The sequence below is a fragment of the Seriola lalandi genome, unplaced genomic scaffold (genome assembly GCF_002814215.2).
Source record: "Seriola lalandi dorsalis isolate HSWRI2012SDOR001 ecotype SW California unplaced genomic scaffold, Sedor1 jcf7180002049946, whole genome shotgun sequence".
NCBI lineage: Eukaryota > Metazoa > Chordata > Actinopteri > Carangiformes > Carangidae > Seriola > Seriola lalandi.
This window is the reverse complement of record NW_019520499.1, coordinates 137,763-156,614: the sequence shown is the minus strand read 5'-3', so window position 1 is coordinate 156,614 and position 18,852 is coordinate 137,763. Positions and strand designations below refer to the sequence as shown.

The following is an 18,852-nucleotide window of genomic DNA, read 5'->3' as shown; positions in this document are numbered from 1 at the left end:
AACATGGACGTCACAGACAAGGGAAGTGAGGATGATGGACCAGAGGGTGGGGCATGATGCCTGTTCTGTGTGTGTGTGTGTGTGTGTGTGTGTGTGTGTGTCCTCTGTCAGATCAGTGCAACTGAAGTTAAATCTCAAGAAAACACATTCAACCATTTTTTTTTTAAATTCATGTGTGACTCCTTTTTTCAAAAGTGTAAATTTCACATGAACAAAGTGCATCTTATTACAATTTTCAGATTCGAACAAATCTATAATTTGGATTAGTTGTACAGTCATCCTGTTTAATAAGTAATTTTCATCATTATTTAATCAAAATTATTTCATAATCATATTCGTTTTAGATTCCTTCAGTTTAGAGTTTATTTTGAAAGAAATCACCGGAAGTGGTATCATGCTATTATGTCTTCACGGCTTTTATGTCTTTACACCACTTACAGCCCCATAGAGCTAATGGGAACTGCAGTCTGGTGATGTTTTTCTGTGGACTCATCACTATGAGTGACACCTTTCACCTCAAACATATTTCTTGTATTAAATAATACAATTAACACCACTTATAATATCATTCAGGCCTACCATAAACTGCCATGTCTCTTATGAAGAAAAAGTGGTCTCCACACCAGAAAACTGTTAGCTCCTAAACAATACAATTATTACCAATACTTCTTTAACTAATGTCATAATATTAATGTTATTATGCTACTGGTGTTATTTGTAGTAGTCACACTAATAATGAGTTGTCCGTATTGTTATTAATAACGACTATACAAGCCAGTATAGGCTGATTATTGCTGTGCATTAGCCACTAATTTAAATATATTGTCGCAGTTCCACAATGTGACCAGTGGAGGGCAGATAACACTAATTTACTGATGATTCACGAGTGTTAAGTCAGACACAATACCACACAAAGACTTCCGGTAAAAACTTTCAAGATAAGATGATTAGAAGAGGCCGGCGTTAACTAATGGTCTGACCACAGCCCAATGTTTAAATGAGGGCAAAACGTTCTCAAATATAGTATTTAGTTTATTGAATTGCGTTACATGAGGCAGAGGTTCATAATGTTTGATATTAGAGAACAGATTAAATTAGTTCTAACATGGGTGTGAATACCGTTATTGATATTCATAAGTATAGATATCTGCCTACTAAGGGATGTAGAGGGGAACCATCTGTGAGAGAGGCAAGGCTGTTTGAGAGGCCACGCCCGGTCAGGGCTGCTCCTGTTTGTGATTGGACGTATTTGCTGGTTGTGGGCGGGGCTACAAACTAGAACTTAATTGTGAATGGGTCTTTGCAACGTCTGTCTGCTTGCCGTTGTTTCATTGGTTGCTTTACGAGGGGATTAACGTGAAAACTGTTCCGCTTACAATGAATCACAATGGAGACTAAATAGGAGCTCGCACGAATTCAGGCTTTAAATTATTTATAACAAAGTTTGATTTTTACTAATAGCATCGAAAACCTTTAGTTCATATTTTCACACGTATCTCTAGGCAGGAAAACAAGTTGCAGACAGATCCCGAAGTGTTTCTACAAGTGTTTTGAACAAGGAAATGATCTCAGGCTAACGTTATGTAGCAAGCTAATCTCACTTATCCATTGGTAAACTCTGCTATCTCTCGTCTCAGACTGTTATAAATCCGGCACTAAAGTAAGTACGTTTAAACAGTTCGGATTTTTACTGTGGATACTCATTCCTATCGATTCAGTAACTAGTTAACATGAATAAGGAATAGTTTACATGAAGATAACTACCGTCAGCAGAGAGTAAGTTTAAATCTGGGTCAGCCTCTTCGCCATGTAAGTGCAGGGAGGAAGAAGGCAATAACAGCTGGTTAGATCACCTTTATTCTTGTTAACTGGATAATGCGATATGAAACCTGTTGGTTTAATCCTTTCCAGGCATGACCGAGTACAAGCTTGTGGTAGTGGGGGCAGGAGGTGTGGGGAAGAGCGCTCTCACCATCCAGCTCATCCAGAACCACTTCGTTGATGAATATGATCCAACCATCGAGGTGAGAAAGCAGCTATTAGATAAGTGTGTGTCCTGGGGAAAGTGTTGTGTAATATTGGCCAAAAAACAAACAAACAGTAATTTGAAGTTATATACGACACTACACGATCGTATTCATATGAGGCAAACGTGTCACTGCTGCAGCTGCATTTTTGGTGTCTTCTAAGTTAATGCGGGATGGCCATTTTTATCTGCATTACACAATAAATAAATGTACAAAATTTTGAATTACAAGTTCTGAATTCAAAAGTAACAAATAAAAGTATTAAGAATCATATGCGTAGATAAGATTATTATCTCTGATGCATAAACATGCAATATACATTTTGCAGTTAAGATGGATCTAATTTTAATTGTTTCATACACAGAGGACAGTTTAACCTTTATAAAAATAAATAAATAAATAAAAAGTACAATAGCAAACAACAGATTGTACTGTCACAAATCTACTGTGACATCTCCTTTGTTTCTCAAGTTGTTGCCTAAAAGTCAGCACAAGTTGGTTGTAAATCTCTTTTCAGACAGTTAAATATATCAAGCTGTAAGTCAGGTAATGGTATTATGTCATACTTGATGTTTGAAAAGTGTTCAGGTTTCAGCAAGTTCATTACAAAACATTTAATTTAGCAAGGTCTTGTTGCCACATGACCTCGCAGTGAGACTGTAGGAAAAAATCGATGTGATGCAATCCACTGTCAGATTTCTTGGCAGACATGTTTGGCACTGCTCGCATGTTCATGCTGATGCTGTGTTACAGGACTCGTACAGAAAACAGGTGGTGATTGACGGAGAGACGTGTCTGTTGGACATCCTGGACACTGCAGGTCAGGAGGAGTACAGCGCCATGAGGGACCAGTATATGAGGACAGGAGAGGGCTTCCTCTGTGTGTTTGCCATCAACAACACCAAGTCCTTTGAGGATGTTCACCTTTACAGGTACAAGATGCTTCATGGGTTCAAGTACACACCAACACAGACTGCTGTTTCAGTAATGAAACACAGCTGCAAAGAGAAGGTGAAGTAGTACTGTCAAATCAATTGTCTATTTTAACTATTGCATCATACTGTGCCATGCAGGTTCAAACAGCCGAGCACTACAAGGTTACTTCCTGACCAGAAAGAACTGCACTTGTAATTATCTGTAACACATATCTATATACATGCTGAGTGTGGTTACAAGTTCACTAGGGCCATTTGGAAACTACAGTCATATTGATATAATATAATTGAGATTGTCAGCAGATGTCCCCTGAGGGGCATGATGCAGCTTAGGGCAGGTGATGCAGCTGACCCAGATAGGTGATTGTAACCCACTGTTCAGAAAGTAGGGTGACCGCAATCTCTGCGATGCTGTTGCATGTGTCTCCTCCTCAGAGAGCAGATCAACAGGGTGAAAGACAGCGATAGCGTTCCCATGGTACTGGTGGGGAATAAGAGCGACCTGAGTACCCGTACTGTGGAGACGCGACAGGCGCAGGAGCTGGCAAGAAGCTACGGCGTGCCATTTGTCGAGACATCTGCCAAGACCAGACAGGTATGTAAGAAAGACGACCTATAGTTAGTTTGCATGGAAGCATGCATGAGCCTTGTTTGGGTAAATAAGATATCCGCACATAAAATAAAACAGCATATAATTTGCGCTTAACAAATGTGCATTTTTCTCTTTCTGTTTTGCAGGGTGTAGAAGAGGCTTTCTATTCGCTGGTACGGGAGATTAGAAGATATAAGGAAACCAACCGCAGCAACAAGAAGAGCAAGAAGAACACTCAGAGACGCTGCATAATACTATAGCAAACCACACACACACACGGCACTGGCATCCCTTACGGCACTTGTTTCATGCTCCCTCTCACACACTGCACCTCCTGTCACTTTGGAGACGTCCAGCACAGATCCAGACAGAGAAGCAGCCGCGGCAAAATCCATTTTTACTGCTGTCAAAGTTTCCACTAACAGTATGTTGCTAGAAGATTTGCCATTTATTCATTCAATGTGCAGTGTTCACTTAACGCTGTGAATTCAGTTGGTTTTTTGTTTTTATGACCAAACATCTAGAAACTACAGTTTAAGTTGGATGTTTTGTTTTTTTTTTGGTTAAGGAAGAAATTAATTTGAGTCTGTGGTAGAAAGATCTTTTTTTTTTCCAAGAATCCATGAGAAGTTGTCCGTACAGATAACTTTTTCTAATCTTAGTAATTAATAGTCCGGCCAGTGTTTTCAGCACCTCTTAACTTAGGGGTCAAAGGCTCACAGTAACGAGCTGTTCAATGTACACTTCATGAGAAAACAGTATCCAAGTGACTTTGATACTGTTTTCCTGTTTTGCCTCCAGTCAGATGTTTTTCTTCTTCCCCTTCTGTTTTTTTTCATAGGTTGGCATGTCCTCTGGTCCTTGAAACAATACATAGTTGGGTTTTTTTCCCTCCCTATCTTAGACCTGGCGCAGGGCGAACCGCAAGTGTCTTCACAAGTTTCAGACTGAGGCAGTTGTGATTTTCCCGTCCAGTGCCCGCATTGTTTAAATAGCAAATACACTTACGCTCATCTCAGCGTCCATGCGCATTTGATGCGGTCAGGCGCATCGTTGGCGCATTGCTTTCTTAAGGTAGCGTAAAGCGATTGCGCAATTGACCAACAAAAACCTGGTCTGAAGTCAGTGAAGTATTTTACTGTTATTTTAAGGGCGCATCATATGTGCCTAGATAGGCAAGTGTACAACACACAGCAGCTGCCTGTTACACACAAACTGTTCACTTCAGATGTTTGGCTATGTCAGGTGGAACACAATACAGCCTAAGAAGGACGGAGCATGCCTTGTGGCATATTTTGCCATGTGTTATGGATGCCTCTTGGACATAAATAAGGCTCTGCAGAGAAGCGTTCTGTCTTACTACCTGGTAAATCCACCAGTGTTTCCCATTCATCACCTAGACCTAATTTGTCCCACCACAGGTTCATAATGGACCGAAAATGTATTTACACTTCTTATAATATAACATAAAAGATGTCTAACTTTGCGATTTGTGCCATTGCTTCTTTGTAGCGCCGTGCACAATGCATTGATTAGCTTAGCCCTTCCTTTCCCAAGTGTGCTGGGAGCATGTGCTGGGAATGGGCTCACTGGTCAGTCACCACAAATGGACTTCAATTCTGTGTGAAAAACTGCGCCATTATAATAGCAATGTGTCAAGGTGCAAGCACACCTGGCTTTTAAAGGGAATGGTAGATTCTGATTTAGTTTAAGTACAAGCCTTTTGAATCATGCGACTGGCACAGCGACTGTTTTCTGCTGTTGAAATAGTGGAAGTGGATATGGACACGCCCTAAATGCACTTGAGTCATGCACTTCAGACCTTGTGCTTTCGATTGAATGTTCAGGAAATGCTGTAGTAGGATAGCATCACCACGGTAACAAAAGCCTCAAAATTGTGTTCCAGACTCCTAGGTGCACTTTATTCATTTCCTGTCATGTGTTTATTTTTGTAGAAATTTGAATTAGTGGTAGCGCCATTTCAAAGGTTTACTCAGGAATATGGTGTTTTATCAGGAACTGAGGAATAACAGACTGAGCGCTGTGTCAAATGATTGGTTGAAATCTGATGCCTGTTTCCATATTTTACACCATTAACTTATCATTTGAAGTGTCGGCCCTGCTGTTTGCTCCACACAGTCACGCTGTATTCCAAAGTCCACTTTTTAAAGCAATTATTATGTCAGTCCAAGTGTTGTTGGTGGTTCAAATTGTAAGTCACTGTCAAAACACAGATGATGCTACACCACACTCTACCAGAGAATGTAGTGTGTGCAAATATTCATGTGGTAATACATGAAACCACTGAAAGCAGTGTTTAACTTAGTCTCACAGCAACAGTCACGGTATCTGATCATAAGCATATTCAGTAGCGCAACCGTTTTTTTATAGCAGTGTTTGTCTTCTTTGATAACTACCCATCACTAGTAAATGTAATGGATGGTTGAATTTCTATTTTTGTATTATTACAAACAATTTTCCCTATTAAAAAAAAAAACCCAGCATCTGCATTAACTAACTGCTGTCCACATAGTTACTAAAATGATATCAAAGTTCAGTGAGCTAACCTCAACTGAGTTGTATTCTGCTAACAGAAGTGAATCCATCCATGACGGATTCCTAATTTTCTTTGGTTCATTGGTATAAAACCAGCAGGCTGTCATCATTTGGACTCAATGTAATTCCATTGTGAAAATATGGAGTAACTGATTTGATCTGAAGAAGCCACTGACAGTTATATGAAATCTGTAATGCACTCTGGTATACTGAACAAGTAAATGTCTGTAGCTTTTATATCTGGTCCGTTTTGTTTATCCAATGTGTTTACTACTTTTGTCAAACACACAAACCAAGTAGAGAATGCGGTGAGTTTACACCAGATCTGATTTGTAAACCTTCCATATACAGACCTCTACTTTTTACATGTTTCAAGCAGAAAGAGCAAATACTACACCCAGTGTTCTGCATAAAACCTTAAAGAAGATCAGGGCTTTTGTACCAAATCAGTGAAGGGGAAGGGATGTGGTTTATGAGGTCAGACAATAACGATGAAGAGGAAGCCAATCAAGTTCCTCTTTTCATTTCTGTAAAACTCCACACTTTTACTTTGATGTCAAATTAAGATTGGGGAATGTACATCTGAACAGGCAGGTTCATACACTGAACAACTTCTTCCCACACAGGACACGTCACGTACATTTACCGTCTGCCATGTTTGACGGCAGTGTGGTTCAGTATCCTGTTTGTAATTTTAACCACTTCAAATAAGATTTTTGTTATCATCGTTAAATAAGTAATGATCATATCTGAAAGCCCAAAACAAATAGATTGCTTTTTGATTTTATTTTACAAAAAGATACTACTTAATGTCACTTTATTCATATTAGAAATAGTGCGATATATATGCATTTTCACAGCACTAAAAGACGTAGAAAAACAATGAGAGTCCAAAGTTATCTGAAATGAGGCACAGGAGGAATGAGAGTGTGTCGTGTGCCCCTTTCTCACCATCCGAAACGAGACACCAGCTTACTCTGGTCATCCAGATCTTTCTGAACCTTCTTCCTCATGTAGAAGATGGGACAATCCCGGCTGCAGAGGAGCGAGGAGGGACAGTGTTAGTGGACATAAAGGACTGCCAGTGTGTGCTCAGCCATTATTCCACAATAAACAAACAGTTAAATATGTGCTTGTGTACTGTTTATGTACCTGGTACAGAGCACATCCTCATGGAGGGAGCCTTGACAACGCTGACACTGAGTCCACAGACGAGAGAAACGTTCCTCCAGTGTGTTCAAGTGAAAGATCTGTAATTTAAACCTAAATGTTAGCAACACATTAGACATTTGTTTTTGAAATATTACCCCCTTAATTCTTCTGGTAACAAATTCTAAACTTGTATTAATGGTTTGTGCTTTACTGGAACAGTCAACATGGAAAAACAGAATCACATTTTAACCAGCACACTGGTCTGTAGCAGCCTGAAAGTAAACAATTATCCAGTTAGACTCTGCACTGTTTAGCTCAATGTACCAAAATAAATTTTATATCATATTCCTTTTAAGGAATTCACTGAGCTCTGAAGAGGCACCAGAGGGCAATATGATGATAAACACTCAGCCACTGCCTGAAAATAAGACATTCAAGCTTTTTCTTCAAGCACATTCAGAGCTAGGACTGTTAGTGAAGAAAACCAAAACATTCAAGTATGAAGTCATTTAGCATCTTGCCTACCTCCTTTTGGTACAGTTCAGACTCCTTCTTCTTACAGAAATCACACACAGCCGCTGCAATGACAGACATTAGATGTTGCACATATTGTATAAAACTCCAACCCAAAGTGTACTACTGGACATTAAAAAATAAAGATGGACTGGTCCTATGCCAAGAAATGAAGAACTACTGTTTATCCAAAAGCAAAACATCCTGTTACATTGAAAGTATCACCTAAATTCATGAAGGGAATATCAAAGAAGAAAAAGAAATCTTAAAATACTGAGCACACATACAGTCTGTCTTGAGCACAGCTTTGCAGCCGATACAGGTGCTCCTCTTCTGGGCAAATGCCATGAGGCCCCCGACCTTCGAGGTCAACACAGTCTTACAGCGTGTGTGGTCACCCTCTGAAACACACCACAAAAATCAAAAAAATTAACATCCAAAAAACTTGAGTAAGAGTACCTCTAGTAAGACGGTGTTTTCTGCATTGATTGGATAAACTGTGCAGCTTTAACATTTTAGTTGTTATAATGTTAAAAATGTTACATTTGAGTCCTGGGATCCCTACAGATGCTGATTTTGATGAATAGTCTATAGATTTCAAAATCAGTAATTTATGCTTTAAAATGTCAAGACTAATGTCAAATGCTCAAAAGCTAATGACCATGATGTGCGTGTGTTTGGACTCACTGAGCAGGACGCTTTCTGCCTTGCTCTCTCCCAGGATGGGCTCAAATATTCTCAGCAGGGGCTTGGACAGCTGCTGTTCCAGGTAGTATTGGGTGTCGATGGGAATGGTGTTTTCCAGCACATAGATTGGGTCCTGAAGCAACATGTGGAAGAATCAGGGTTATTGCCAGGATATAATATTCCCAATAAGGAAAGGAAACAAACGCGCATATTAAAAATCTATCAAAGACAACACTACAGACCTCTGACTTCATGTACGCTGCTGCTCCCTTTGCAGCCTTGATGATGACATATGGAACTCGGTCTCCCAGGTTGGGGGCACTGCCAGCATCTCTTTTCCTCATCCTGTAAAACATCAATATTAATGAGCCAGTTCACCCATATCACACAGAATATTTTCCCTTTTAGTGTTATTTGAAATTAAGTGACTCAGTGTCTGGTGTCAGACCTCTCTGCAAGCTCCACGTGTGCCTGTTTGCCAGCGTACTCCTGGGCGGTGCGCGTTAGCTCCTTGGTGATGACCAGCTGGCTGATGTCGATGCGGTTGCACAGAAGGTCTGAGATCACTTCTTTGGCATGAGCCACTGCACCCTGCGGGTCCCTGACAACACATCACATCAGTTGAGTTAGTTATGCACAGTATCAACAGCTCTGGATTAGGTTCAAGCAAGCAATAAAAGAGAAAGTGGGCTGAATGATTGGGTTTAGCTATTTTCTATTGCAATTCTATTGAGTTATATTCAGTATGTCAAAATGGAATTAAAAATTTAATTATGAAAAGACGATATCACAGAGTACCTCTAAAAAGAATGGGCATGTGTACCTGTCTATGAGGATTCTCTGCAGACAGGTGTTGATGAGGTTAGCCACCAGAGGGCAGTTGTCTCTGCGGACAGTCTCAATGCCTTTACAGTCCATCTTCTCATGTGTGTCTGCACTGGAGGAGAAATACAGGCCTGCGTAGCGCTTCTTGTTAATCAGCAGGTATGGGTAGTACACCTGTGCAAGTGACAAAAATAAACTCTCATTGATCTATTTCTCCTGTGAACCCTGAGGTCCCCCGTTTCAAGATCTACAGATATTCTCTTGAGAAGACCAAAATATTTTCCACAGGCTTTTAAAGCCTGTGAAAAATACATCCAAGTACATCCAAGTGCAAATATATCGTCATGTGGCTGCAGTGTTCTTTAATACAGAGATTGCATCTGACAGAGAGAGGGATAGTTATATTTCATGTACATTTTTTGACTGGACATTGAACTTTTTGAAGTGAGAGAAATATGTAGGAGATATAACATCAGAAATGTCAAATTCTACGTTGTACTAAACGCCACAACTGAGCAAAGCTTCATACTTTATTTTCCATCATGATAAGGACTTAAATGTAAACATAGCTTTGGAAATAAGATGCAGGGACAAGAGATGTAAGTGCGCAAAAGAGACTTTTCTTCAACTGTATTAACATCTTATTATAACAAATACCTTTGGTACATTCAGAATAGAGTGATTTTCTCCACATAGATTAATCTGAGTGATCTGATATGTTCTCAATTAATCAGTTAATTGCTTGGTAAATGGTATCAAATGTCTATCTAGAGACCAAACTGATACATTCAAATGTTAAATTGGGCTTGAACACATGAATTATAGGCCTCAATTACAAATTCCACAGGGACAAGTGTGTTGATAAATGGATTGGACTGAAATTGTACCTTCTCAAACTCCAGTTTGATGGGCGGAGTGAAATGGGACGACACCCACTCCGCTGCCTCCCTCCCGATATCCATCGCCTCCCTTACTGTTGCAACTCCAAGCTTAACCATTACAGAGTCTGTGTCCCCATAAATTACCTTAACAGATAAAAATAAAATTAAAAAGGAAAACCATAGACAAGTCAGTGTTTACATGACAGTGAGGAACAAATCTGATGTTAGCTGATATGTGATATGTTAAGCAGAAAAAAAGGAACCAAATGAGCTGAGTTTGGTCCAGTATAAGTGGATGGCAGCCTCATGTATTCCTCACCTTGGCATCACCTTGGTAACCATTGGAAATAATGTATTTTGACTCCACCAGCTGTTTGGTTTGCTCGATCATCTGTCTTCCAAAACCTGTGACGCTCTGAATGAGACAAGAAAAGATTTAAGTTTACATAGTTTACATAACTAAATTACCTGTGGTGTTGGAAAAAGCTTTCATTGGCCACAGAGCAAAACCTTCAGGCATGTTACAGGTCATGAGTTTCAATGACTGAGAAAAACATTTGCTACTGGGCAAAACTGATCATGGAGTTGTCTCAACTCTCTGTGAGATTGTTGTTTAATTAACTATGTCAACATTTCACAAAGCAGCAAGAAGCAGTCTGTTGCAGCTATTTTTCTGCACTTGCAGTAGGTCTTTGTGTTTAATTGTTTACATTTCTGCCACCACCTGCTCTGTGGTTTCTATTTCAACACTAATCTTCACTCTACATCTTTGCTGTTTACAGCTTGTGCTCCGATTTCACATCTGAGTGGAACAGTGGGAAGAGTGACAATAAGTCAAATGGGGATGACTGCATTTAGCAAGAATGACAAACAGTTGTGTGGGGCCAGAATTGGAAAGTTTTGCTTCTTTTGCCAACCAATGGTCAAAGACAACCACGGTGCTCTTTAGCTGAAGATTATTCACACTAATGACAGTATATAAACATGTAAACATAAGGTGCAGTCACCAGTATCAGGTCTGAACATAAATTATTCCAAGGCTGTCTACAGAGTCAGGTGCTCACCTGGGAGATCTCTAGGCAGGGCAGCTTGCCCACCTGAGCCCCCGTGAAGCCATAGACAGAGTTTGCACTGATTTTGAGGGCCAGCTGTCGGCCATCCAGCACCTGCTTCTTGAAAGGGTCAGTTTCCTTCTTCAGCTCTGTTTTGGCCCTGTGGAGAGACAGAGGGACAAAGTGAGAAGGAAGTCACATCTGGCTGATTTATGGGCACACCAACAACATGTTTATCTGCTCTATATATTATCTAAAGGGTCGGCTTTTTTTGGTAAACCCATTTTTGTATTTTTAAAGAATAAATCTGAACGTTGATTATAGAAGGAGGAACCATTCAACACTAATTGTGAATCACAGGATTAAAAAGTTAATAAGCCTTTTGTTGTTGTCATTTATTTGAAAGAATTCGAACCTCTTTCTAGCAGACAGCAGGTTCTCCAGGATCTCAGGTAGAAGTCCTTTCCTCACCGAGCTCTTCACAAACTGATCACCAGTCGGAGTCTTGATGAAGTCCTCAGGTGACAAGCTATAGACACACAACCACTTTAATTATTAGTTTGGATTGTTAATACTAGACAATTGCATTTGAACTGTTTCGTGTTTTTACTTGGACATTAAGACACAATGAATCCATGAAAAAACAATGAATTAAACTAGTTGCACCATATTGTGTGTCAGGTACAAAAGTCTGTAGGCTGGCTTAACATCTTTGCCTCACCCTAGTTTCTCCACAGAGCCCCTCTGCAGCAGGGTGGTGTAGCACAGATTGTGAGCCATCATGATGGACGGATACAAGGAGGAGAAATCCAGGGTGGCAATAGGGACACTGTAATACCTATGCAGAGAAGAAGGTGGTGATGGAAGAAACATGACAAGCTTGCACCTACAAAGGCAAAAAGTCCAAGAGTGGAGTCAAACATTCACATGACCAAACACCAGACCTACATACCCTTTCTCTGGCTCAATGACAGTGGCGCCAGTGTAGTCTTCTCCTCCTTCTGTCTTAACAACAGGCATGACCAAGTCCTGTTTCATGGCCTAAACGTGTACAGATACACAGATACTTAAGAGTTATCATCTTTAAATCTACATGCATCCAGTGACTTGTGCATCCCATGTGTTTGCCTTTGTTACCTGTCGCAGCAGCTGAGACACGACTTTGATTTGCTGTCCTCTTGACAGCAGGTACGTGAGAGGCACACCTGTCACTCTTGCCATCTCCATGTAGTTAATCACACACATCAGCTTCTGCAGCAGGCGCAGTGGGAGATAGGCGTCTTTCAGGCAGTAGACAGCCAAACGTCTACGAGTCTGTTCGTTTCCATTCTGAGATGGAGGACAACCGGAGAATAACAGATGAGTGACAAAAGCCACATGTTTTTTTCCAAGAAGCTTACATCTTTATTTTTACTTCATTATCGAAAAATTACCCAAATATTTAAATATTTATTAATGAGGGCAGTCGAATCTGCGCAGCTGAAAGACAACCAGCTATTTTCCAGGTGCAACAAGGTTACCTGCAGATCAGTGATGATGGAGTGCTGTACATCTTCTTTCTGTTCTTGCAGGAAGTGGAAACTCACAGCGTTGAGTGTGTATGAGCGCAGTTTATAGTCCCGGAGGAGCACCTGATTAGACAGACACACCAACCAGTTTATGCTCAGTCTGTCTTTTCCTGAAAACAACTGATCTGTGCACCACATATTACCAGTATGGTAACATCACTATTGTTTAAATCATAATTTACAATAGTAAGTGCTGACCTGTAGCAGATCAAACTGAACCCGGCCCTCCATGTTAACGGTCTTGTTCTCTCTGCGGCCCATCTGCTTGCTCTGGAAGTTTAGGTCGCGCAAGACTGACTTGATTCCTCGTACTCGGCCCAAGTAGGGAAACAGGTTCACCTAAATACAAATATCATGTTTTATTGAACAGGAGGGGGGAGCAGAGATGTTTAGATCTTAGGGAGATCTGAAGTATATCTACTACAAACACACTTTATAGAGATAGTTAAGTGACACTCAATGATGCTTAATCTGCCAAGAACATTTTAGGCTTTGTTATTGGATCAAACTAAAGTAAATGAATGTGGCTTCATCTAACCTTTAAAGCAGCAGCTCTGTTGAGCAAGTAAGGAAAGTCAAAGTTTTGAATGTTGTATCCTGTGATGATGTCTGGGTCCACTGTCCTCAAAAACTCCGCCCAGCTCTGTTCGTTAACAGACAGAACAACATGGGAGATGAACAACAAAACCACAAGTGGGAGCAAAGAAAACATGAAAATGTATTTGTTTTGCAGTGCCTTCCTGAAGCCAGCATATTTACCTGCAGCAGCTGTATCTCTTGTGTGAAACACAATATCTGAGAGCCCACAATGCTCGCACAGGACTGGAGGGTGAACACTGTGCGAATGAAGGGCTCTGTCTCACCCTGTCGCTGGACCATAGATGCAATCTGAATCACAGGATCTTTATCTGCCTCTGGGAAGATTCCTGGAAAGAAAAGAGTTAACAAGCACATCAAACTCTGCATTTGCTTTTCCATCAACTATGAATAGATTGAATGCTGTATAATGAGAATCCCAGAGATAAATAAAGAACCCCACCTTTTCTTCCTGCACATTCAATATCAAAGCTCAGGACCCTGAGTGGTGCGATCCTCTGCCAGTCTCCCTCTGCTGGGTGACTTATCAAATCTGTCCATCCCACATCCACCTCATACTGACACAAGGACTCCTGACAGCCAAAAATAGGGGGAGAAAAAACACTGTTGATAAAAGCTGGACAATACAAAAATTCTACGATGGCACTTAAAAGGAAGTGAACCACTGACCCATGTAGTATGACAGTGGGCTTGGGCTGACATTCGATAATATCAAACATTGCAATATTTCTTGCCATATGCAATATTTTTCATAATATCGAAAATCTATACAAGAAAAATATTGTATATCGGGATATTTTTGCTGGGCTGTATGGAGATATTCAATTTTGGATATCCCCCAAGTCTACATGCCAGTTGAGCAGCATAAACAAAAGACAGATTGTGTCATGAGGCTAAGACATAAAGCAGACCTACCTTGCCGGGGTACTGAGAATCCGTGCCCCCCATGCTCTTCTCGTCACGTATCCTGTACTTGCCTTTGGGAAGTTCAATCCAGCAGCATCCCACCACATCACTGTCCACCATAAACCTGACAACAAAGAGAGGTTCATGTAGCTGAAAGATACAGTATCATATCTACTTATCAGCCGTTTTGTGAGATAAACATTTATAAGAAATTATTAGGTAAGTTACAACAGGTAGGCTTCCCTGATCACATGTTCAAGACTAGAGGTAGCGAGATATCAATGGTGTCCCTGCATATAAATGTAAGCAGATATATAATAAAGAAAACATAAGAATATGGTTACAAAATTGAGGATCAACAACAGCAAATACCCTGTTTACCCTGACAAATGTAAGAACACCACAATCTGTGCCAACACCATAACGTAATAAAAAATCTTGATAAATAAATTGAGGTACATATTTCTTATACTGTGACTGAAATATATACAGTAAATATTTTTTAGGATACATGTCCATGTTTTTATTTTCCTTGGATATTTTAAATAAACCACAGACATTGTGTGTTAAGTACAATATGTATAGCGCGCACAAACACACCTGATTTCAAAATCTATATTGGCCTCGTACGACTGGTAACTCTGGATGGGGAAAGGTCCAAACTTAAAGCCCTGCTCCAGCAGTCTCTTTGCAGGGGCAATGAGACGAGGCATCGCCATGGTTATCCTCAAGAAATCTATAATGCGTTTCCCATGGTAACCATACATGTCTGTAAGAAAAGAAAAAAGAAGCTCAGATTAGATCACTTTGCATTAGTTTGATCAAAGATCCGTATTTATGAGTGTTTGAGAATTCCTGTACACACTTCTGCCAAGTTAACAACAAATTCACATAAGTATTTAAACATCATTTGTACTCACTCTCTTTGCGGGTGATGTCCACAGCCAACACTGTGATGGAGATGTTGTCCTTATTGGAGCGCATGTCCTTCAGAACAACAGAGTTCAACTCTCTTTTAAAATCACCCAGGGAAGCAGATGTGAACCCTTTTCGAAGGAAGTAGAAAGAGGGAAAATTTTCAGGATTAATAAGAATTAATTACATAAGAAATGGGTTGAACTGAGACAATTATTAAATATTTACTGACAGTGACACACCACAACTACTACTCACCACTTGGTGCTGGAACATAGAAATAAGGTGCAAAACCATGAATGTGGCAACAAACGCTGTTGCCGCTGTCTGTCACTCCAAACATCCGAATGATCGGGACTTTTCCCTGTAACTGGCCAGGCATGCCAGCCACTGCAGGCCCTGCATAGCACATAAATGGAAACTAACTTTGATACCATTTCTACTCACATACAACAGTGGAACATCAGAGTAGGTGGATATGATCTACACTCTTATTTAGATTAAAGCAACAAATCAAATATGTGTGGAATATTTGTAAAGAAAAAAACCTATATGAATCCCGAACAGCTCTATATACTATGATTACCATCATTTAATACTGCTAACTACAGATATATCACAGAATTAAGTCTATGTCATCTTGGTTCTGGCTTCAACACAAGTCATCTGTGATAATTACCTAAATAATAGTCAAGGTCAATCTGCTGAAACACCAAAGTATCAGATGATGGGTCCACTGTAGGAGCATGAGGCCGCTGCCAGCGAGGGTTAATGTTTGTTGAGAAGAGGTCACCTGACAGAACAAGGAGGTAAGACAGAAATAGGACCAAAATTAATTATTTATTGTGCCAATGGATACATCTAAGAACTAAGAATTATCAGAAGTTGAACCAACACAATAAGAGTACTTTCCTGGGATGATTAACTAGTTCCAAAGTCATCATTTATTATTAGCACAGTTACATTATTCACAATGCAAAGCTACACACCTATGACTGTGTACTTCTCTGTGCAACACTCACCTACGGGAATAACATCATGTCCCGCCTGTCCCTCCGTCTCCTCCCCCTCCATATCTGCTTCATCAAACATGGACAACTCCTCTTCAAACTGCGATGGACTGTCCTCCCATTCACTTGCTGTTTTACCACGTTTAGCCTGAGATGCACCACCCATAAGAGGGGCACCATTGCGTCTTTTATAATCCATGGCTACAACGAACCTTGTAAACAGAAGACATGTTAGGGAAGATTATTAGAGAGGATATTTTTGAAAGAAGTTGCTTAACTGAGTTAAGCAGGCACTGATGACAGCATAACAATAAACCCTTAATGATAGCATATTCAGAATAATGCAGAGCTATTAAAACAAGTTCCGATTGTGCTACATTAAACGCTTGTTACCACCTGCAAAGAAAGTTTATATTTTTGACAGACAGCCTCTGTTTACTTAGAAAGGGGGTGAAGTAACGTAATAACACAAAGGAAAAAAGAGTAGTGTAAGTAAGGTAAACGACGACACAGCGATAATGATACTTTTTTGAACGATAAAGACAAATTTGATACATTGAATCATCGTAGGAAAGATGTAGAAAAAGTCATGTGGTTGGTAAGAAATGGCCCCAGTCAAATGAGAGATGTTCCTCCATTCTGCGCATAATGTAGTCCATAAGGCATGTAACTAGTATGGCTTTTGCCGTCCCACTCTTAACACAAAACTCTTTAAGGTTACAGCATCTCAACTAAGTGCTGTAGTTAGCTACGTTGTGTCCTCTTCCTCCTGAGGTTCTCGATGCTATTTTCAGTTAAGTGCACTCACGGCTAACGTTGACAACTTATCCGCGTATGAATGGCGTAAATTCAACATTTCTCTGTAAGACGTAGCATGTGTTAACCTCAGTGTTCCAGCGGTAAAAATGTATGTCGAGTTATTTCTTGTTCAAACTAGGGCAGCTGCTTTCTTTTGTAACAGGCTACAGCAACAAGCTAGCATGCGCGAGTGTAAACACACAACAGTCTCGCGCCAAGACTGATCTTATCGAACTGTAGTACCGATCACTCTGTGAAATCTGCCCACGAAACTGTCAGCGGCTGGTGCGTTTCTAACGAAGGTATAATGGCTATCAAAGTTACCTCTTGTCACCAGACCCCAGTTGACAAAAGCTCCCGCCACTCTCCTTTAATTTGTGAACTTTCACCGGCGAAAGCGCGGAAAATTTCCGTTTCGTTACTGGGTACAAAATAAAAGCAATGGACAATGACGACAGACGCAAGGCGGAAACTCGGTTGTAAATAAGGAGGAAGTTGAACGCGGCCAGGCCATACCTACTACGTTAAAAAGACCGTGTGTTCGCGGCAAAATTACGTCAGAATGTATGCAGCAGAGAGGGAGGGAAAACAGCTCCACAAATACACAAACAAATCTTTAAATTTTATTTTCTAAAACTGAAGCTTTTTCTATTTTAATTTAATTTAAGTCATGAAATTATACACACAGCAACCATCCTACAAACAATGAGATAAACAGTTTAACACTGAGAGATAGATAGATAGATAGATAGATAGATAGATAGATAGATAGATAGATAGATAGATAGATAGATAGATAGATAGATAGATAGATAGATAGATAGATAGAAAGAAAGTGCTGTAAATGTGTGAAAAACAGTTGTAATTATATTTCCTCATGACTAGAATATTTTCGTGCCTCTTAATTTTTATTTGATAATCTGACATCATTACCTGATATCAGGTTTTGGATTGTAATAATAATGCAGTAAGTATGGGGAAGGCAACTGTGTTTCATGTTTCACAGATATGACTACAAACTACTTCAAATGGCAATCTTTAGGTTTATGATTAACTCAGTTTGAACTGGAGGTCACACAATATTATCATCATACACAGGGACACACTAATGAAATCAATAACTATTAAAGATATCAGTACCTCAGAGTGTGTGTCTAACTAACTGATTGGTCAGTTAATATATAAATTCATCAATAGATAATGACTACCAACTTTTTTGATAATCAATATATCAATTAGTTCCTTTTTCAAGCAAACATGTTGAAAATGGTGGTCCTAGGTGCCCAAGTGTGACAGTTACTTTTCCTTGCTTCACATTATAGTAAATGAAAATAATTTGATTTTGGTTTTTGGTTGGATTAAAAGACATTTGATAACATGACTTTGGGCTCAAGGGAATTTTTCACTGCGTTGGATGTTTTATTGACCAAAAAATGAATCGATTAATTAAGAAAATAATCAGCAGATAAAGAAAGCCGGTCATGCCAAGCTCAGAGTTTGTAAGATGAACATATCTTGTGATCTGGTGTCATGTTTATTTTCTCTAAACTCAAATTTGTAAAATATCCCAGGAACTCAGACATAGAAATGCCTTAGACATGAAAACACAGGTATGCTGATTCCTAGATGTCACTGATGATAATCTGATCTTTTCATATAAATCAGTGCAGTCATCACTGTGCTATGCACTGTACTTATCTATGACAGTTGGTGGGGCCTTCTGTCACCCCCTCCAGAGACACAAACACAGTGAGGTCAGAGGTCATGTCCTGCCACATCCAACAATTTTGGCAGGAGGATAGTACCATTCTCAGAGACACTTCAGCAGGGAAGATTTG

General features: G+C 39.9%; 2 protein-coding genes across 3 annotated transcripts; one reads left to right on the top strand and one right to left on the bottom strand.

Annotated features, from left to right (window-relative positions):
* The first annotated feature begins 1,364 nt into the window (after positions 1-1,364).
* On the top strand, positions 1,365-6,347 carry LOC111649083 (GTPase KRas). The gene is made up of 5 exons (XM_023398824.2): positions 1,365-1,660; positions 1,912-2,024; positions 2,781-2,959; positions 3,398-3,557; positions 3,701-6,347. The coding sequence occupies exons 2-5, from the start codon at positions 1,914-1,916 to the stop codon at positions 3,812-3,814; spliced, it is 564 nt and encodes a 187-aa protein (XP_023254592.1). The 5' UTR covers positions 1,365-1,660; positions 1,912-1,913; the 3' UTR covers positions 3,815-6,347.
* Positions 6,348-6,877: 530 nt separating this feature from the next.
* pold1 (polymerase (DNA directed), delta 1, catalytic subunit) lies at positions 6,878-17,428 on the bottom strand. Of its 2 annotated transcripts, none has more exons than XM_023398823.2 (27): positions 17,339-17,428; positions 16,229-16,428; positions 15,886-15,999; positions 15,465-15,605; positions 15,212-15,337; positions 14,892-15,060; positions 14,301-14,415; positions 13,828-13,957; positions 13,548-13,714; positions 13,327-13,431; positions 12,987-13,127; positions 12,741-12,851; positions 12,358-12,549; positions 12,173-12,261; positions 11,942-12,058; positions 11,636-11,749; positions 11,233-11,380; positions 10,488-10,583; positions 10,175-10,312; positions 9,286-9,461; positions 8,911-9,063; positions 8,705-8,807; positions 8,463-8,595; positions 8,063-8,176; positions 7,788-7,840; positions 7,263-7,360; positions 6,878-7,145 (listed from the first exon to the last, which is right to left on the bottom strand). In XM_023398823.2, exons 2-27 carry the CDS (start codon positions 16,413-16,415, stop codon positions 7,058-7,060), a joined length of 3,318 nt encoding a protein of 1,105 aa, XP_023254591.1. In that variant the 5' UTR covers positions 16,416-16,428; positions 17,339-17,428; the 3' UTR covers positions 6,878-7,057. The 2 variants fall into 2 exon arrangements, with proteins under 2 accessions (XP_023254591.1, XP_087027983.1); XM_087171857.1 differs by lacking the exon at positions 17,339-17,428 and adding an exon at positions 17,025-17,175.
* Positions 17,429-18,852: the final 1,424 nt, after the last annotated feature.